Here is a 22,329-nt window from a genome sequence, read left to right as displayed (position 1 = left end):
AGAGGAAACCACAGCACCCGGAGGAGAATGTGCAAACTCCACACAGACAGTGACCCGAGCCGGGAATTGGACCCAGGTCCCTGGAACTGTGAAGCAGCAGTGCTAACCACGGTGCTACCACGCTGCCTAATGGAGACTTTTGGAATGGAACTGGATTATTATGTGAACATGGACAATGTGTAGGACTATATTGAGAAGCCCAAGGATTACCACCAGGTAAATTGTTCCTGTAGAGAGCCAGTGCAGATATGATGGGCTGAATGGTGTCTGGTGTTACAGTCATTCTGTGATTCTGTGTTCATCTCACGGGACACTCACAGATGGCTTGGCCATGCTAAATGCACAGAGTTACAGGGAAAGGGCAGGGGAGGATGCTCTTTCAAAGATTCGAGGCATATTCGATCAGCCGGATGACCTCTTTCCGCACTTCAGGGATTCTACTAAATATTTATCCGCTTTCTTTTTAAACGCTACTCTGAATTCAACTTCTCCCATTGATTCTGGTGGGACAGGAAAAATAATTCTCCTAACCGCTCCACCGACTCTTCAATTCATTTTTTCTAGTTTCCAACTCTCTAACCAAATTGGCAACTTGCAGACATGTACACGTCTGGATATCTGCATCAGCATCATATTGCAGAGGCCAATCCTGTTAAATTGATCTGGCTTATCTGCAATGCAGTACACAAGAATGGCTAATGTCTTTGTAATGGAGGGGATTTTTCTTTTGAATATTGCCAACTATTTAAATGGAACCATGGTTCTCGAAAATCTAAAAACTCTCCTCACAAAACATGAACTCAAGCAATGTGGGCTTTGCTGTCAAGGCCAGCATTTATTGCCCATCCCTAATTGCCCTTAAGGAGGGGTGGGCCACCTTCTTGAACCGCTGCAGTCCATGTGGTGTAGATGCAACTCAGTATTTGTTAGGGATGGAGTTCCAGGATTTTGACCCAGTGACAGTGAAGGAACGGCCGATATACACAAGTTAGGATGGTCAGGTTTGGAGAGGAACATCCAGGTGGTGGTGTTCCAATGTATCCAGCGTAAACCAGGTAATATTAAGTGTATGTATAGGGTTTCTTACCTGACTGCTAAGTATCCCTTCACACACATCTCCATGAACCATTTAAAGGGCGTGGCCTCCATCTTCCCTCCCATGATCATCACCATCTCATCGGTTAGCTTGATGTCAGGCTCCCAGCCAAGATTGCCACCAGGCGAGCTCTCAAACATAAAACCAAAATCTGCAAAAACCAGCACGGCTCAATTATCTCAACAGTCATCAGGACTCCCTCCAAGATAAATATCAGCTCATTACAGTAAATCAGTTTTAGCTACCCAGGTATCAGAATAATATTGAAATCTGTTATCATTAAGGATGTTCCAGACCAGGCTAAATCCACAAGAGCTCAGCTGTTATTTACCTGACATAGCTGTGTACTCTCAACCCAAGGAAGACATGTATAATGTACCGACCTTCTGAGAGAAACATGTTTTAGTGACGAGCTGAAGGAAATCAGCATTACTAAAGAAATGGTTTTGGGAAAATTGATGGGATTGAAGGTGGATAAATCTCCAGGCCTGATTATTTTCAGCCCAGAGTACTTAAGGAAGTGGCCCTGGAAATCGTAGATCCACTGGTGGTCACTTTTCAAAATTGTTTGTATTCTGGACTGGTTCCTACAGATTGAAGGGTAGCTAATGTAAGCCCACTATTCAAAAAGGAAGCTAAGAGAAAACAGGGAACTATAGACCAATCAGCCTGATGTCAGTACTAGGGTCCATTATCAAGGATTTCATAGTTCAACATTTGGAAAGCAGAGGTATAATCAGACAAAGTCAACGTGGGGAAATCATGCTTGACAAATCTATTGGAGTTCTTTTGAGGATGTAATTAGTAGAGTTGAACCTAAGAACATAAGAACTAGAAGGAGGAGTAGGCCATCTGGTCCCTCAAGCCTGCTCTGTCATTAAATAAGATCATGGCTAATCTTTTTGTGGACTCAGCTCCACTTACCTGCCAGCTCACCATAACCCTTAATTCCTTTATTGTTCAAAAATTTACCTATCCTTGCCCTAAAAACATTCAATGGGGTAGCCTCAACTGCTTCACTGGACAGGGAATTCCACTGATTCACAACCCTTTGTGTGAAGAAGTTTCTCCTCAACTCAGTCCTAAATCTACTCCTCCCTATTTTGAGGCCATGCCTCCTAATTCTAGTTTCACCTGCCAGTGGAAACAACCTCTCTGCTTCACATTTTCTATTCCCTTCATAATTTTATATGTTCCTATAAGATCTCCCCTTATTCTTCTGAATTCCAAAGAGTATAGCCCCAGTCTACTCAGTCTTTCCTCTTGAGCCAACCCGCTCACCTCCAGAATCAACCAAGTGAATCTCCTCTGCACTCCCTCCAGTGCCAGTATATCCTTCCTCAAATAAGGAGACCAAAACTGTACACAGTGCTCCAGGTGTGGCCTCACCAGCACCTTATACACAGCTGCAAAATAACCTCACTGTTTTTAAACTCTATCCCTCTAGCAATGAAGGACAACATTCCGTTTGCCTGCTTAATTACCTGATGCACCTGCAAACCAACTCCTTGAGATTCCTGCACAAGGAGAATTGAGCAAGGCGAACCGGTGGATGTGCTTAATTTAGGCTTTCAGAAGGCTTTTGACAAGGTCTCGCATAGCAGACTACTATGTAAAATTAAAGCGCATGGGATTGTAGATAATGTCTTGAGATGGATAGAAAGCTGGTTAGCAGATAGGGAGCAAGGAGTTGGCATAAATGGCTCTTTTTTTGATTGACAGGCAGTGATTACAGGGGTATGGCAGGGATCTGCCCTGGGATCCCAACTGTTCACATTATATATTAATGTGTCAGGCTCAGATTTATGGCTGTGAGGCAAAGGATGACTCATGACACTGCTCCATAACGTCATTAATTCCCTCACACACACCCCTTCCCCTGGAGAATTATCATTGCTGAGGAATTCAGCACAAATACTGTTCACAACCACTGCTCAACCACTGGCTGGGAGTAGCCAGAAGTGGCTTTTCAATGGACTGATTATACCAGTACGGCAATAGAAAGCAAATAAAGACAACTACCAATGTTACAATTAAAGCATTCCTGCAGCTTTAAAACTATGGATTTAATAATGACTATGATGGTCCTGTGATTTGGCGTCCCAGCATGGACACATCTTCTCACAGCATCAGGGACGTGGGTTCAATTCCTGGCTTGGGTTACCCTCTGTGTGCAGTTTGCACATTCTCCCCATGTCTGCGTGGGTTTCCTCCGGTTGCTCCGGTTTCCTCCCACAGTCCAAAGATTAGGTGAATTGGCCATGTAATTTATGCCCCATTGTGTCAGGCAGATTAGCAGGATAAATAGCTAGATGGGATTGTGGTCGGTGCAGATTCGATGGGCCAAATGGCCTCCTCCTGCACTGTAGGATTCTATTATTCTCCAAGTGTATTATTTTAGTATTTTTAAAGGCCTCTATCAGGTCACTGCTCAGTCTCATCTTTCCTGGGGTAAATACCTCCAAGCCTGATCAATTTTTTTTCTCATTATTATAACTTGTCAGGTGTAATATATAAGAACATAAGAACATTAGAAATAGGAGCAGGAGTAGGCCATCTAGCCCTTCGAGCCTGCCCCGCCATTCAATAAGATCATGGCTGATCTGTCGTGGTTCAGTTCCACTTTCCCGCCCTCTCCCCATAACCCTTAATCCCCTCTCTTATCAAAAACCCATCAACCCGCGTCTTAAAAATATTTAGCGAGGTAGCCTCCACCACTTCTTATTAATCTTCTTCTGAACCTTCCTCTCACAGATTAGTCTCTTTCGCCATTGCAAAAGTGCATAATATGAATCATATAAAATATCAACAGTGTAAGAGTCCATTCAGCCCATCGAATCTGCACTGACCCACCTTTTTATGTTACCTAGGTCCTATCCCCGTAACCCTATGTATTTTCCCTGCTAATCCCACTAGCCTATACATTTTGAGACTAAGAAGTAATTTTTAACATGGCCAATCCACCTAACTGGCACATCTTTGGAGTGTGGGAGGAAACCGGAGCACCCAGAGGAAACTCACGCAGACACGGGGGAGAACGAACAGACTCCACACAGTCACCCAAGGCTGGAATTGAACCAGGTCGTTGGTGCTGAGAGGCAGCAGTGCTAACCATCATCCATAAGCCATCCCCATTCTCAATGGATTTGATTTGCTCCATCTTCGTAGATGTAAGAATACTAAGGACAATCACTGGCCCTATGCAGTAATAAGAACATAAGAACATAAGAAATAGGAGCAGGAGTAGGCCATCTAGCCCTTCGAGCCTGCCCCGCCATTCAATAAGATCATGGCTGATCTGTCGTGGCTCAGTTCCACATTCCCGCCCTCTCCCCATAACCCTTAATCTCCTCTCTTATCAAAAACCCACCAACCCGCGTCTTAAAAATATTTAGCGAGGCAGCCTCCACCACTTCAACGGGCAGAGAATTCCAGAGATTCACCACCCTTTGAGTGAAGAAGTTCTTCCTCAACTCCGTTCTAAACCACCCCCCCTTTATCTTGAGGCTGTGCCCCCTAGTCCTACTGTCCTTTCTGAGCGGGAAGATTCTCTCCACCTCTATCCTATCCATCCCATTCATCATCTTATACGTCTCAATGAGATCTCCCCTCATTCTTCTAAACTCTAACGAGTACAAGCCTAGTTTATTCAGCCTCTCCTCATAGCTCAAACCCCTCAACTCCAGCATCAGCCTAGTAAACCTCCTCTGCACTCCCTCCAAGGCCAAAATATCCTTGCGTAAGTACGGCGCCCAAAACTGCACACAGTACTCCAGCTGCGGCCTCACCAATGCCCTATACAGCTGCAGCAAGACCTCCCTACTTTTATATTCAATCCCCCTCGCTATGAAGGCCAGCATCCCATTCGCCTTCCTGACCACCTGCTGCACCTGCAAGCTGGGTTTTTGCGACTCATGCACAAGGACCCCGAGGTCCCTCTGCACCGTCGCCTGCTGCAGTTTTTCGCCACGTAAGTAATAATCCTTCCTACCATTATTCCTACCAAAGTGGACCACCTCGCACTTGCCAACATTAAATTCCATTTGCCAGTTCCTGGCCCATTCGCCCAGCCTATCTAGATCCTTCTGCAGACTCTCCACACCCTCCGCGCAATTTGCCGTTCCACCAATGTTGGTGTCATCAGCAAATTTCGACACCATACACTCGGTTCCCTCCTCCAGATCATCTATATAAATGGTAAATAGCTGAGGCTCCAGCACCGACCCCTGGGGCACTCCAATAGTCACCAACCGCCAATCCGAATAGCACCCATTGACCCCCCCTCTCTGCCTCCTATTTGACAACCGATCCTCTATCCACGCTAACACCCTACCCCCAACTCCATGTCCCCTAACCTTCTGCAATAACCTCTTGTGAGGTACCTTGTCAAAGTAATCATAGTGGGTGAGACCAGAAAATCCCCACTCTGTAAAATGGGGACAAATACAGTGCAGAGTATTTAAATTGTAGCTTAACCTCAGCTCTGGACATCAAAGGCTGACAATGGTTACTAAGGATAAATGCTCCATTTGTATGTTCTGCATTTGTGTCCCTAAAATGTAACCCCACTCAACCCAGAAACAAACACTAAATTGAATTTAACAAGTGACAAACTTGCTGATCATCAATTTAGTCTTCGTGTGGTAAGATGCAAGTTCTTAAGAAAACCGAGGCGTACGTTTGGTGCTTTTGTATATTACTTGCCTCTTTTCATCCCCAATTATTACAGGGCATTGTTAGGGCACTTGTCTGTGAGTATCAATGACATTTTTTTTTCTCTCCAGGGATTTCCCATTTGCTTTTACATTCAGTTTCAGATTTTGTTAGCAGCAACTGAGTGAAAATTGGCTTAAAAAAATCCAGCACACAGAAAGACTGTAGACTCCAAATGGAAAGTGGCACATCGGCCCAATGGTTAGCACTGCTGTCTCACAGCGCCAGGGATCGTGGGTTTGATTTTCAGCTTGGGTTACCATCTAAGCAGAGTCTGCATGTTCTCCCTGTGTTTGTGTGGGTTTCCCCCAGGTGCTCTGGTTTCCTGCCACAGTCCAAAAGCTTTGCTGATTAGGGTGCATTGGCCATGCTAAATTCCCCCTCGATGTGCCCAAACAGGCGCGGAGTGTGGCGACTAGGGAATTTTCACAGTAACTTTATTGTAGTGTTAATGTAAGCTTTCTTGTAACATTAATAAACTTACGTAGAAATATGTGCAACAGCACCAATGGAATCAGATGGAAATGAAACTGGCTTTGGTGATTTGATAGCGACACAAGAAAAAAAAATCAACCATCTTGTCATTTGATGCTGAAGAGATTTTCTTCATGATGAGCACTGACCTATGTGGATGAGATGACCTTTCTTGTCCAGCATGATGTTCCCGTTGTGTCGGTCTTTGATTTGCAGCAAGAAGAGAAGGAGACTGTATGCAGCCATGCTGCGGATAAAATTATACCGTGCCTTCAAGAAAGACAAAAAACAGGTGATCAATGAACATAGTCCTAGTTTATTAATAAGACTAGCCTTCCTTCCCTATAAAAGATCACCTTGACTACGGTTCTTGGTAAATATAACAACTCTTTCGCTTATAATATTCACTGAGCACCTGGTTAAGCTGGGTGCACCAAGACTGAAATTCTTGAGAGCAGGGATGTGCATTTTTGGCTTTTGCGGGGGGGGGGGGGGGGGGGGGGGGGGGGGGTGTGTGTGTGTGTGTGTGTGTGTGTGTGTGTGTGTGTGAATGTTAGCAGACAGAAAACCTCAGTTGCAGGACTAAGTTTGCCCCCTCCAGCAGTCTATCCAGCAGTCAATTTTCATTGACTTGCAATGCTCCACAGAGTGTAGAGTGAGGTCCAAGAACTAATCACACCAGACTTATTCAACTTTTATTGAATGTACCCCAGGGCTTTCGAAATATAGCTCCATCCATTTTCTGTACCTGACTTATAAATTAATTCTATTGACTTTGAACATTACTGGAACATTTTGCCATATCAGGTTTTCCTTCTGTGTCTAATTATCAAAATATGCATTAAATTAGATATATCTACACCCAAAATTCAATCTTTCTCTTCTTCTCCCCTCCAATTCATTTTTGAATCTCTTATTTTCCCAATGCAGGTGACTCTGTTGATGTTTTATTTGTTGATGGGATGTGGGTGTCACCAGCTTGGTCAGCATTCATTGCCAACTCCCAATCACTCTTGAGAAGGTGGTGGTGAGCTGCCTCATTGAACTGCCGCTGCCCCTGAGGTGTAGATACACTGAGAGGGTCGTTGGGAAAGGAGTTCCAGGATTTTGCTCCAGTGATACTGAAGGAACAGTGATATAGTTCCAAGTTAGACTGGTGAGTGGCTTACAGGAAACGTGCAGGTTATGATGTTCTCAAATATGCATGACCTTTGTCCTTCTAGGTGGTAGAGAGCAGAGGGTTTGGAAGGCATTGCCAAATTGTACAGGGTTTTGGTAAGAACGCATCTGGAGTATTGTGTGCAGTTTGGTCTCCATATTTAAGACAAAATATACTTGCGTTGGGGAGGTCTTGTGGCATACAGGATAGTGTTCCTATCTCTGAGCCACAAGCTTGATTCGAGTCCCACCCCAGGACTTGATGGCCAAGGAAGGTGTGCATCAACCTGCACAATCCTTCCTACATGCCAGCGGCAGGTGGGAAGAACAAGGAGGATTCTAGGTTGTCAATGCTTGATGCAGAATGGCACTCCTCAACCTATAAGGCTCTAGTGACAGTTAGCAGCCTATTCCAGGAAAACTCACTAACAGATGAAAATCTACCTTTGTGCACCACTAGGTGTGGGAAAAGAGGGAGATGATGTAGAGATGCTGGGAGTTGGACTGGGGTGGGCACAGTAAGAAGTCTTGCAACGCCAGGTTAAAATCCAACAAGTTTATTTGGAATCACGAGCTTTCGGAGTGCTGCTCCTTCATCAGGAAAGCATATCAAGTCTGCACTGACTCTCCAAGTAGCTTCTTATCGAGACTCAGTCACCTGAGACTGGAATTGAACCCAGGTCCCTACTGCTGTGAGGCAGCACTGCTAACCATTTTGCTGCCCACACAGATCCTTTACAGAGAGCTATGAACTCTCAGTGTCGTCATATTGAAAGAATTTACAGTAGATACAGGCCATTTGGTTCAACAGGTCCATGTCAGTGTTTATACTCCACTCAAGTCCCCTCTGACCCTACTTCATCAAGCTTCCCATCAAATGCATATTACTCACTACGACTAAATTTTATGGTAGCAAGTTTCACCTTCTCATCATTCTCTGAGTAAAGAAGTTTTTCCCTGAATTCCTTATTGGGTTTGTTAATCAATACCTTATATTTGTGTGTCCCAACATTAGACTCTCCCACAAATGGAAGCATCTCTACATCTATCCTATTGAGCCCGTTCATATGTTTACAGAACTCTATTATGTCACTCCCTTGACCTTCTCCTTAGAGAAAAGAACATATGTTTCTGTGCAACAATCAATCGTAATAGTTTCCTCCTCCCAATTTACAACCAACATATTTACCTTCTGGAATGCTAAAGTTGATTCGTCTCCATACTGGTTCCTGAAGTAATCATACATCCCAAAATCCGTCTGCCGGCCCAGCTGATCACGTGACTTGCAGTCAGGGATGCATTCAATAACTCCACACTGAAAAATTAAACCGCCATCAAACTTAAAATCTGCTTCCAATGAACACCCACCTAAGAACTCCATTCCTGTATGGTCATTTATACAAGTTGATAGTAATCTCAACGGTAAACGCTTCCACTTCCGATTAGGCACATTATAGCTTTCTGAACACAACAATGCGTTCGACTACTTAAGACAGGTAACTTTCCTCTCCCTCTTAATCTCTATGTTTTTTCTCTCCATGCTTTGTCTCAATGTAAACACCCCTCAACGCCGCCCCCTTTCCCCACAGGGTTATCTGCCACTTGTCCTTCAATTTTGTTTGCACACAGCGCTGACCTTTGTTCTTATTAACACATTTTGCTATCTTACCTTTATGCCACTATCAGCACCTTCTTTATTCCACAATGCTACCATTAATACTCCCTTGGTCTTGTGACCATGAAATCTTTGTCAACCGCTCCTCAGCTCCGACCTAAGCCTGACCTTCTATTTTGTTGCCCCATCTCTTCCACCCCACTCTCCAACTCTATAATCTATCACCTTCTTCAATGCTGCGTTGAAACATTCTCTCCCCACAGTTGCTGACAGATCTGCCGAGTTGATCCAGTGTTTTCTGTTTCTATTATAATAAATACTATGGGGTTGGCTTTTACAAATACTTGTTATCAGCAGCCAGTCTCATTCACCTGCCTAATATATCGGGAATCAAACAATGGCTGTGTGACAGACATGACTGTCCATTATTGTTGCACACTCTAGGACCACAGGGATCCTAACTTCCATTGTGAATCACAATACATTGGTGCAAGCAAATTGTTGAAAAGGAAGTATGCTTGCAAAAAAAAGCTAAACTATTTTAAGCACAGGTTCTAATGTTGAAAAGAACTCCCAATTTGGTGAAATTTAGGCTAGATTTAAGAGATAACCTAGGGGTGGCACATTGGTGAGCACTGCTGCTTCACAGCAAAAAGTCTGACAACACCAGGTTTAAGTCCAACCGATTTATTTGATAGTAAACTCACTAGCTTTCGAGGTTTCCCTCTTCCTCAGGTGAATGGGACCTGAGGATTGAGGAAGAGGGAAACCTCAAAAGCTAGTGAGTTTACTATCAAATAAATCGGTTGGACTTAAACCTGGTGTTGTTTTTACTGTGTTTACCCCAGTCCAACGCCGGCATATCCACATCATGACTACTAGCTTCACAGCGCCAGGGACCTGGATTCGATTCCCGGCTTGAATCACTGTCTGTGCAGAGTTTGCACATTCTCCCCATGTCTACCTGGGTTTCCTCCGGGTGCTCCGATTTCCTCCCACAGTCTGAAAGACATGCTGGTTAGGTGTATTAACCTGAACAGGCTCAGGGCTGTGGCAACTAGAGTAATTTCACAGTAGCTGCAGTGCAGTGTTAACATAAACCTTAATTGTGACTAATAAATAAACTTTACTACTGAGGTATGATTGTTTCTTGATTTTATGCTTTATCAAATCCACGATTATGTAACTTTATGATCATAGAATCCTTATGGTGTAGAAAGAGGCCATTCGGCCCATTAGGCCTGCAGAGACAACAATCCTACCCAGGCCCTATCCCCATAACTTCGTGTATTTATCCTGATTATCTCCCTGACATTAAGGAGCAATTCAGCATGGCCAATCCTCCTAACTTGCACATCTTTGGCCTGTGGGAGGAAACCGGAACACCTGAAGGAAACCCATGCAGACACGGAGAGAACATGCAAACTCCACCCAGTTACCAAGGCTGGAATTGAAGCCAGGTCGCTGGCTCTGTGAGGCAGCAGGGCTAACCACCGCGTCACCATGCTGCCCAATGCGCCAATGTTTCAAAGTTAGCTTTTCACACAATAACAGTATAGTTGTCTTCTACTTTGAGCTTTTATTAACGTAACTGGATTATTGAATAACCATATTGAATATGGCTACATAAGTTTATTATCATGGGAATTAAACAGTAACATTTTCAGTATCATTCTATCACGTAGGACATACCCCTGGGGCTGTCGCCACCACTCTATAGGGAAAGACAAAGAGATCCAGACCAACTAGCTGAATAATGTTCTTGAAAAGACCAATAATCTGTAACGCCAGCATATCCTGTGGACACACACACATACACACGTGAGTACATTCTGAAAGCCAGACAACACCAAAAATTAAAACTGTTAGAAACTAACCTAACAAAGCATTTCAGATAAAACAGTATTGAATTGCTACAATTATGCACAATGAAAACTTGATCTACTTTTTTCTAGTGAAAGTTAATACTAAAAGATGCAGGGAGGGTTTAGAAAAATCATACTTCTAAACGTAGCTTCTGTGCAAAAAATAATACTGTTGATACTTGACTCAGTTTGTATGTCTGTATTCTTAGTCACCAAAATGGATTGTGCATTGTTGGTTATTGTGGTCACTGGCCATTATCTCATTCAGTTAGGTTTTATTCTATTTGGACAATATGCTGGCCTTCCCATCAACAGGGTGGTGAAACATGTAGCTGACCCGTGTTTGGCAGTGTTTTGCTTTAACACAGCACCCATGTACACAAAGAGAACAAAATTACTCTCTAATGGTTGATAATTCCAAAATGTTTAAGGCAGATGGAAAAAACTCTTAACTACAAATCGCTGAGTTTAAATGTCACTTTCTAAAGAATATTACGTGACCAGGCTTGGATTTGTGCTATGCCTTATTCTATACTCTGGATGTGCAAAGGTCCTTCATGAGAATTACTTCAGGCAACATCTCGATTTTAAAATTCTCATCTTTGCTTTCAAAACCTTCCATCGCCTCATCCTTCTAATATCTCCTTACTTGGGGTGGTGGGTGGCATAGTGGTTAGCACTGCTGCTTCACAGTGCCAGGGACCTGGGTGCAATTCCCAGCTCGGGTCACTGTATGTGTGGACTCTGAACGTTCTCCCTGTGTCTGTGTGAGTTTCAACTGGGTGCTTCGGTTTCCTTCCACAGTCCGAAAGACATGCTGGTTGGATGGACTGGCCGTGCTAAATTCTCCCTCAGTGTACCCGAACAGGCACTGGAGTGTGGCGACTAGGGAATTTTCTCAGTAACTTCATTGCAGTTTTAATGTAAGCCTGCTTGTGCCAATAATAAATAAACTTTAAATTTTGTTTGTTAAACGTTTGTCTAATAAGCTCTTTGGAACATCTATGTTAAAGGTGCTTTAGTTCTCGATAAGAATTATTTTTACTCCAAAGTCAGCAGATTCTCACCAAATGTTCACTGGTTCTTGTTTGGATGACTTCAGCCTTGTTAAGTTGACATTATAATTTATGTGCTGCAATGTAACTACTGAAATTAAATGAAGTGTGAATAAGTTTACCTGTCTGCAGTCATCACCAACTTTGAAGATGGCAGCCTGCCAACAAATCCTTTCCGAGTCATCTCTCTCCGCACTGTCATCAGTGCAGCCAGGACACGAACGAAGACCTGGAAATCATATTCATTATTCCTCATTGCATTAACATGCTGCTTCAATCTTTAAGTCTGCCTGTTAGGTTTTAGATCACATGGCCAAAGCATAGTAATTATACACAAGGTTGGTATGGTGCAGAATCAATTAACTATTTATTTTGGCATTCAAATTGAGAGATATTTGGAGCACACATGCACAAATGTTTGACTGTTGTTGGAAGATGCTGCCTTTGGATGGGGTGTTGGTCTCACTGTCACTGGCAGCTCAGTTACCTCACCTGCTCGGTCAGCCTTTAGGCTAAGTGTGTGCTGGCCAATCGATTGCAACTGAGGTCACTGGGCCAAAATTCTGGAATTCCCTCCCTAACGGCATTGTGGGTCAACCCACAGCACATGGACTGTAGCGGTTCAAGGAGACAACTCACCACCACTTTCTCAAGGGCAGCTAGGGATGGGCAATAAATGCTTTAAGAAGTCTCACAATACCAAGTTCAAGTCCAACAGGTTTATCTGGTAGCAGAAGCCACTAGCTTTTGGAACGTTGCTCCTTCGTCAGGTAAGTGGACGTCCAACGCCCGCACCTCCACATCAATAAGTGCTGGCCTGCCAGTGACGCCCATATCCGATGAATGAATAAAAAAAGAATGGCTGAGTGGCCACCTTTAGTGTCGTATCTTTGATAGAAAACCATTTCTAAAATATTAATGGTAAAGAAAATACAACAGTCTTTCCCTTCCGTTATCTCATGATCACCTGGACATAGTAAGTAGGGTGCATTAAGAAATTTTTACAGTAAGCAGACGTTATAATGAGTGAAAAGGGAAATGCCCAGAGAACAAATGGTTTTACTGACCTTCCCTTTCCAGCTCAGAGACTCCACATCGTTTCACTTTAAACTTTGCCAAGTAGGGAGCTTTTGCAGCACTGTGTGACAAGAAGCAAATACAGATACGTTTAAATACATACACACACGGTTACACAAAAGATTTAAACATCATGGAATTGGAATTTTAAAAGTAAAGGTTATAGTGCAGCACTCTTAGGGAGAAATGACAAAATTAAAATAAAGTGCATTTTCACAAAGTATCAAATATGCAACACAAAAAAAAGTCAGCCACAGCGTTTAAGTGGGGTAGCTGACTGGTGTCCTAAGGGTCAAATCAAATGTACCTTTGCATGGGTGTTCCTGACTTGTAGTCAATGTCCAAGACAATAGCTTCTGGATTGCTAGGAAGGTAACAACCTGAAACCAAAAGAGAACAGTAAAATGATTCGGTGGTCTCCTTTTAATTACTACAGCTTTATTTTAATAAATGAGGAACACGATTGAGTCCACTACAGTAAAAGACTCCCAAATCTCCAACGACCAATCTTAAAGAGGGGGAAACAGTTACAAAACGAGTCCTGATTCTGCACAGCTCTTTTGAGATGCTTGAACAAACATGAGGAAAGGTTAGTTTCTCTTACCAGGCTGGACTTTAACCTCGGATAAGGCCTTCAGACAAGCCTTCTTCCTCTCGTCACCTTTAGGATATGGCCTAAAGAAATAAGAAACAGTGTTCTCAGTATTTCTGCTGTTTTTTTGGTTAATTCCTCTTTCTGATAAGGACCTGGTGAATATCATTTATCTGTAATCAGATCTCTACTGATCCATGCTTTCTGCAATAGACAGTCCAGTGTATAACATGTTGGGATCTGGGACAACAGGTAATTTTTAAGAGGTCTGTTTGGGCAGGCTCTGCGCTTGTCAATATTTTCTTGGAGAACTCTCCTTTGAAGCTGCACCACTGCTGCTGCTCAAGTTGCAGCGACAGAATATCTCACGCTGCACTCACACAACTAGTTTCAGCATATTTGGCACCGCATTCCTGCACAACTGCAGTGCAAATCAGGCGCCAAGGCTAAAACAAACTGTAAAGCAGAGTGAGACAATTTCTTTTAGGTACACTCATTGCCCTCCCTCTGCCGTCAGTAAAAGTCTACGTCCCAATGTCTCCCCCCATTATTCTGCACTCTGTCCTTTCCTTATCTATGAACAGTAAGTGGTCTTTCAACACCAGGTTATTTATCTATGAAAGGTATGCTTTGTCTGTATAATACTTATCACTGTACAATACTTTTCACTGTATACCAATACATGTGACAATAATAAATCATATCAAGTCAATATGAAGCACAGTGGGCCAGTGGAACTTTAGGCAAATTTTCCCAGTCCTTAACACCAATGAATTCACAAAGAGGGTCAGCTGGAACATGCTGAAAGGTCAAATATGATGCCTGGAATCACAGAATCCCTACAGTGCAGAAGAGGCCATTTGGGCCATCAAGTCCACACAAACTCTCTTGATGGAACCTCTTACCCAGGGCCTCTCCTCCAGCCTATCCCTGTAACTCCACATATTTCCCATGGCTAATCCACCTAACCTAGACATCTTGGACACTAAGCAGCAATTTAGCATGGCCAATCCATCAAACCTAGTAAATGCATTAACTTCCAATTACAGAATTAGACAAGAATGCTTTTGGAAACATCAACACTGCCTCCCATAATGAGGCCACGCTAATCATAATGAGGTAACTGGGAATTATTTTGGAAGTAAACAAGATGAACGGATTACTTTGCTTCAATAAACCCAGCCGCATGAACTCGTAAATATCAGTTTCCTATCACCGTCCCAATTTATCTGCTTTCAGAAAGAGTTCCAAAACATCTTTTAAAGTCTGCAATATGTTTAGCAAGAAATCTATTTTCTAAGTTCAAGTTTCCTTCTTGTGTTGTGGATTTTACTGCAAAAACGTGGTCGTAACCACTTTATTGCAGAGTTTAGTTTCTAATCAAGATCGAATTGTTCCAGCAGGTGATTACAATGAAAGTCGGACAATTAAAAAACTACATTCTAATAGTTTCAAAGTCACAAATATTTATATTTTAAATGTCATAGTTAATTAAATGTAGCATTATTTAATACGCTGTCACATTGAACTAGACTGTATTTATTAAGTGCTAGAAGGAAGAATTTAACTGATAGACCATTTAATATGAGGTATGTCCAATCAAAGGTCTGATTGCAGCAGGGAAGGAGCTGTTCTTGAGTCACTTGATATGTGACCTCAGACTTTTGTATCTTTTTCTGATGGAAGAAAGGGAAGATAGAATGTCCGGGGTGAATGGGATCCTTGATTATGTTGGCTGCTTTTCCGAGGCAATGGGAAGTGTAGACAGAGTCAATGAATGGGAGGCTGGTTTGTATGACGGACCGGGCTTCATTCACGATCCTTTGTAGTTTCTTGCAGTCTTGGACAGAGCAGGAGCCACAACAAGCTGTGATACAACTAGAAAGGATGCTTTCTACGGTGTATTTGTAAAATTTGGTGAGATTTACCTACTAGGCTTTCTACCTGGTAGGCTTTCTTAACTATAGCATTGGCATGGAGAGACCTGGACAGGTTGTTGGTGATCTGAACACTTCGAAACGTGAAGCTCTTGACCATTTCTACTTCATTCCCATTGATATAGACAGAAGCTACTCCTCCACTATACTTCCTGAAGTCAATGACCATCTCCTTCATTTTGTTGACATTGAGGGAGAGATTATTGTTATCGCACCAGTTCACCAGATTCTATCTCTTTCCTGTACTCCGCCTTATCATTGTTTGAGATCCGATCCGTTACGGTGGTGTCGTCAGCAAACTTGAAAATCAAGTTGGAGGAGAATTTGGCCATGTAGTCATCAGCGTATAAGGACTATATTAAGAGGCTGAGGACACAGCCTTATGGGGACCGATGTTGAGCATGATCGTGGAGGAGATGTTGTTGCCTATCCTTACTGATTATGGTCTGTGGGTTAGAAACTAAAGGATCCAGTCATAGAGGGAGGAGCCAGGCCCCAGGCCATAGAATTTGGAGGTGAGTTTTGCAGGAATAATGGTGTTGAAATCTGACCTGTAGTCAATAAACAGGAGTCTGACATAAGTGTCCTCATTATCTAGGTGTTCCAGGGTTGAGTGCAGGGCCAGGGAAATGATGTCTGCTGTGGACCTGTTGTGGCAATAGGCAAACTATAGTGGATCCAGGCAATCTGGGAGGCCGGAATTGATTTGTGTTTTGACCTTTCAAAGCCCTTCATAATGATGGATGTCAGAGCCAGATGATAGTCATTAAGGCACACTGCCTGGCTCTTTTTTGGTACAGGGATGACAGTCATCTTCTTGAAACAGATAGGGACCTCAGATTGGTGTAAAGAAAGGTTAAAGATGTTTGCAAATACCCCCGCCAACTGGTCTGTGCAGAATCTGAGTGCTTGTTCAGGAACCCCATCCAGGCCCGTTGTTTTCCATGGGTTGACTTTCGAGAACACTGATCTGACATGTGCGATGGTAACTTCGGACACCGGTTCAGCCGAAGTTTCTGTGGTGGGAGGCGTGCTCTCGCTGACCTCTTGCTCAAAACGGGCATAGGATGCATTGAACTCATCAGAAAAAGGTGCACTGGTGCCGGCGATTCTACACGCCTTCATCTTGTAGCCTGTTCTGTCTTGTAGACACGAATGTTGGATTAAAATCAGGGATTGGGTAACAGACCAGAACTGGAGGAGCGCGGAGATCTCAGAGGGTTGCAGAAGTTACAGGGATAGTGAGGCGCAAGTCCACGGAGGGATTGTAAAACAAGGATGAGAATTTTAAAATGGAGATAGACCAGGAGCCAATGTAGATCAGCAAGCACAGGGGTGATAGGTGGACAAACTTGTGAGTTAGAGCTCAAGTATTTATGAAAATGGAACAGTTATGAGACATGGGGATGAGTTTCAGTGAAGGTCCTGATTGAAATGGCTCACCTACTCACTGAATAAACCTGCTGAGCTATCGGGTCTTCGTGTTCAGCCTGCAGCTTAGGAAAATGCCTTGCTATGGTTTTATATTATTTGCTGGCTCAAGTGCAAGTTTAAAAAGCTCATTAGGCTCATGGCAAATATTCAGGTCACCAAAAATTACAACCAACAAAAAAAGTAGCAAAACCTGATGGAATGATTGTGGATGTGGACTCAGGGAAACTTACTAATTATTTAAACTGTTAGTGCAGCATCAGTGGCAGGTACCTGGCACTCCATTCAGCAACTGTACCTGATGCTTTCAGTAGCAGCATGGATCATAAGGGCTGAGGTTAGAGGTGTGGAGGACATTGACCTCTCTCTACAGCTTGTCCATGAATCAAACAGAGAATCCTTTTTCAAACTGCATTACATAAAATGCAAAGCACGGATACAGGCCACTCAGCCCATCTGCTCTGTGTTGATCTTAATGCTCCACATGACCTTCCTCTCACTCTACTTCATTAGTAAGAGTTTACAACTGTTGCTTCTTTGTCCATTTTCTTTGCGCAGTTTTAAGTGCACCCTAAAGCAAGTTCCTTCACCCTGCCTGACTAGTGTACACAAAGTGATATGAATAGTTCCACAAAGATGTTTGGAACTGAAATGCTCTCTGTTTACAGGCATTACAACATTCGAGGCATCAATTTCAAGCTCTGAACATGAGGGTTTATGAGAGGATGCCGTCTTACTTGATGATAGCTGAAACATTGGTGATCTTGTTGAAGAAGTCATACTCTCGCTGGTAGAAGTCCTTCGCTGGGCCTGACAGTGAACCCGTAATCTCTTCGATCAGTTGCTCCAGTAATTCACCAATATCAGCTGTCAACAAAACATACAAGAATCATCCAGTTATTTGCAAGTTGAGGGATCTGTCAATTCAACTTTCAAATGGAGCCTGAAGCTAGGACAGATTTACCAGAGTTAAGAGCAAAAGAAAGTGCAGCACAGGAACAGGCCCTTCAGCCCTCCAAGCCTGCACCGATCATGATGCCTGCCTAAACTAAAACCGTACGCACTTAGAGTCCATATCCTTCCATTCCCTTGCCACTTATGTCTAGTTGCCCCTTAAATGCAGCTATTGTACCTGCTCCCACCACCTCCCGGGCAGTGCGTTCCAGACATTCACTACCCCCCCGTGCAAAAAACTTGCCTCGCACATGTCCTCTAAAACATTTCCCCATGTACCTTTAAACCTAAGTCCCCCAGTACTTGACTTTTCTACCCTCGGAAAGAACATCTGACTACCCACTCTGTCCATGCACTCAATTTTGTAGACCTTTACCAGATCACCCCTCAACCTCCGTCATTTCAGTGAGAACAAACTGAGTTGATCCAACCTCTCTGCATAGTTACTAAGGTAGCAGGCAGGTAAAGCATACTGCACCAACATAAAACCATTCCCATTGTTCCTTTATTCTTGATCTCTGCGCTCCCTTGGATCTGCTGACATCATAAACTCATTCGCACATTTCAAAAAAAAACAGCCAACAATTTTTGCTAAACCACTAACAAACACCATTTTTTAACCTGCCTGGAGGCTGAGAGAGCGGTCTGTGTAGAGCACACCCTCTCATTTTCAAATGCTATTAGGAGCAAAGTGTTTTTGTCCTCGTTTTATGACCACAGCCAGACAGTTTAATTGACAACAGAAAGTTAGCATGCAGCTCTTTGTGCATGGAACCCCATATGCTATCATTTTACTCTCAACAAACTGGTCCAGCCAACAGCCTACCCCAGTTGAACTAACTGAATGGTGGAAACAATCTGTATATTTTCCACAGACTGAAATCATTCACATTACTTTGCTTCTTTGTGTCCAAAATAGGCATCAAGTCAATGGTCTAAATCTACAGCACAGAAGGCAGCCATTCGGCCCATCGAGTCTGCACCAACCACAATCCCACTCAGCCCTATCTCTGTAGCCCCATGTATTTACCTTGCTACTCCGCCTGTCACTAAGGGGCAATTTGCCATGGCCAAGCAACCAAGCCCACACATCTTTGGACCATGGGAGGAAACCGGAGCACCCAGAAGAAACCCATGCAGATGCAGGGAGAACGTGCAGACTTCACACAGACAGTGACCTAAGCCGGGAATCAAACCCAGGGCCCTGGCGCCATGAAGCAGCAGTGCTAACCACGGTGCCACCATGACATCAACTAACATTATGTCCTTGAAGAATGGGTGGCAAAGTGGCACAACAGTTAGCACTACTGCCTTACAGGGACCCGGGTTCGATTCCCAGCTTGGGTCACTATCTGGGCAGAATCTGCCTGTTCTCCCCGTGTCTGTGAGCACTTCCTCTGGGTACTCTGGTTTCCTCCCACACTTGGAAGGACATGCTGGTTTAGGTGCATTAGCCATGCTAAATTCTCCCTCAGTGTACCAAACAGACATTGGAGTGTGACGACTAGGGAATTTTCACAGTAACTTCACAGGTGCATTAATGTAAGCCTACTTGTGACACTAATACAACAGCTCTTTATATTCACATTAGACAAGAAGCCGTTTTTTTTTAGTGCTTTTGCGTAATCATTAATCCTGTCTTCTTTGGTCAACAGTCTGTGCAGTGTATTTGAGATATTAAATAAGTGCAAATGCGTCACCATTTTCACACTATTGTGGATTAACAAACCCTTACTGAAAGGGCTTAACATAATAGATACTTTAATTATATAAGATCAGGACCTTTACCATCAAGATGATAAAACAGCAGTTCAACTTTTGACTGATGTGGCAGCGTATCAATGTCTAGGTATTTGAAGCAACACACTACAGGGCATGAAGTATGTTAGTTGCTGCTTCCCCTCTGGCCTTTACTCCAGGGGCCTGTTTTATTAAGCAGCACTAAGGGATTTGAACCCTTTAATGAATAATGACTATAAAAAGGTGTTACAAATATGTTGGGGAACACTTCAGCAGTCAAGGGCATTCAGCCTCTGATCTTCGGGTAAGCATTCTCCAAGGCGGCCTTCAAGACACATGACAATGTAGAATCGCTGAGTAGAAACTGATAGCCAAGTTCCACACACGAGGATGGCCTCAACCAGGATCTTGGGTTCATGTCGCCCCCACGAGCTTGCAAAATCTCACTGGCTGGAGACAATTCACACCTCTTTAGCCTGTGCTTAACCTTCTCTCTACTAGGATTGTCTGCCTTGATTACCTGTTAAGACTTGCATTCCAACCATTATCTTGAAATTGAGTTTGTGTCTGTATCCGCCCTGTTTATGAAGCAAATCCTGCATTCACTTGAAGGAGCAGCGCTGCGAAAGCTCATGCTACCAAATAAACCAATTGGATTTTAACTTACTGTGCCTACCCCAATCCAATGCCAGCATCTCCACATCACTAATATGAAATTTATAACATTGTTATGAGCTGGGGCCTTGTCTTTGATTTGGGGTAAAATGGAGGGATAAAAAGAGTTCATTGAATCATAGAATCCTTACAGTGCAGGAGGAGGCCATTTGGCCCATCTTTCTGCACCAAGAACATTCCCACCTTGGCCCTATTCCTGTAACCCCACATATTTACCCCGCTAATCCCTCTAACCTATGCATCTTTTGGTGTGCGGGAAGAAACCTGAGCACCCGGAGGAAACCCACACAGACACAGGGAGAATGTGCAAAAACCCACATAGACAGTAACCCAAGCCAGAGTCGAATCTAGGTCCCTAGCACTGTGAGGCAGCAGTGCTAACCACTGCGCCATCGTTATGGTTATGTGAACCATTCTGAATTTTGCCTGGCAACAAGCTTGGGTAGTTTGGTTGTTAAAGGGAAGTCCAGGCTGTTTTACTGTCGAGAAGGTGCCAGATTTTCACACCTGTAAGCAACGACCAGGCAGCTGTGTTGACAGTAGATAGACCTTAAGAGGCTTTAAGAATGTCAAGTTTTGCTTATATTTTACTTGTAAGTTAAACTGTCTATTTAATTCTAAGATAGAATGGCGTGGGGGGTCCAGAGGTCAGCAAATTAGCATTTCTACCTAGATACAAGGCTCATGTGATTCATGTTGCCATGACTTTGAGAGTGGAAGAGTCCATAGTTGGACCCGGTTGCCGGTTTTCCTGAAGTGTCACTAAGCCTCTCAGTTGGCAAGTAACTGTGGGAACGGGGCAAACAGAAAGCGAGAGACCAGCGTGCAGCTTGTCGGCTGCACAGCTAGCTTTTCTTGCCAGGTAATACTATGTGCAGAAAGATGTACAGGTGTGGCCCACACTGTCATACTGGCAGGTCAGGTCAGGGCAGGGCTGGAAAAAGCCAGCAGCCAAAAATCCCAAGATCAGGGTGCCCTTTAAAAAGAGGAACCTGTCCCGTCCATAGACATGGAGAATCTTCCATGAGCACAGGGGAAATTTCCACGTGCACAAGGCAAATACCAACCCCCGCTTCCTCCCAAGGAATCATGCCACCCCCGACCCTCCTCCCAGTGGAGCTCCCAAGAGGGCCCCTGCACTCCCCCTGGCACTGCCTCCTAGGACTACAGTGCCAGGGTGCCTGGGTATTACCTGGGCATGTCTCCCCATCCCCACCAGGGGCCATACTTACTGGTGTGCCCCCAGTGGGTTCCCTTCAACTGGTTCCAGTTTTTAAAAGACAGTCGTAAACCTCACTTACATGACGTCACATCAGCGAGGGCGGAAGTCCGAATGTGGCGAATAATATGGCAAGGAATTATATACAACTGTATTGAAATGAGGTGTCCGACGTTCCTGACAAGGGAGAACCGATAACAAGGTTGTTAACGGTTCTCACTTTCCGACCTCGCAATATTCTGCACGCATGTCACCATTTGAGCCCATGGCATATGTGGGAGCAAAATCGCAGCGAGAGAGGGGGAAAAGAGGGCAGAGAAAGATAAAGGTGGCAAGCTCCGCACCTTAAAGAGATAATGCTGGCCTTGTAAGTTACCACGTGAAATGCTGTTGGAAGCTGGTGCACTGGTTGTAAAGAATGTGTTTGTCAGGATTTAAATGAGATTGGGAGATTTACTTAGGTTTAGCAAGAAGGAAGGATCTTCAATTCATCTGATGCATTATAAGTTGGTTCTTAGGAATTAGGAGTTTCCTGGCTGGGAAAACAAAAGAAAGGAAGCAAACTTTTGGGAGCCAAGAATCACCTTGGACTAATTCCTGCAGAACGGGGTATCCAGTTAAGGGACAAAGTATAACTATGGAGGGTGACTTTCAGTTATTTTAGAAGTTAGCAGTTAATTTAGAGTCTGAATTATCTACTGAAAGGCTGGAACAGTGTTTGGTTACAT

The 22,329-nt window shown here is 43.7% G+C and overlaps 1 protein-coding gene across 2 annotated transcripts in view; it reads right to left on the bottom strand.

Moving 5' to 3' along the window:
* Positions 1 to 22,329, bottom strand: part of pi4kab (phosphatidylinositol 4-kinase, catalytic, alpha b) — a 177,014-nt gene that overhangs the window by 4,804 nt on the left and 149,881 nt on the right. For both annotated transcript variants that reach the window (XM_080208072.1, XM_080208073.1), the window contains 9 exons: positions 17,751 to 17,880; positions 13,658 to 13,728; positions 13,361 to 13,433; positions 13,044 to 13,114; positions 12,099 to 12,205; positions 10,749 to 10,853; positions 8,631 to 8,756; positions 6,433 to 6,553; positions 1,088 to 1,247 (listed from right to left, as the gene is read on the bottom strand). In XM_080208072.1, coding sequence (XP_080064198.1) covers positions 1,088 to 1,247; positions 6,433 to 6,553; positions 8,631 to 8,756; positions 10,749 to 10,853; positions 12,099 to 12,205; positions 13,044 to 13,114; positions 13,361 to 13,433; positions 13,658 to 13,728; positions 17,751 to 17,880 — 964 coding nt within the window. The remainder of the gene's footprint in view (positions 1 to 1,087; positions 1,248 to 6,432; positions 6,554 to 8,630; positions 8,757 to 10,748; positions 10,854 to 12,098; positions 12,206 to 13,043; positions 13,115 to 13,360; positions 13,434 to 13,657; positions 13,729 to 17,750; positions 17,881 to 22,329) is intronic.

This window comes from Carcharhinus amblyrhynchos, chromosome 20 (genome assembly GCF_965287045.1).
Source record: "Carcharhinus amblyrhynchos chromosome 20, sCarAmb.v2.hapA, whole genome shotgun sequence".
NCBI classification, from domain to species: Eukaryota; Metazoa; Chordata; class Chondrichthyes; order Carcharhiniformes; family Carcharhinidae; genus Carcharhinus; species Carcharhinus amblyrhynchos.
Note: the sequence above shows the minus strand (reverse complement) of the source record. Positions and strands in the feature narration are given on the sequence as shown.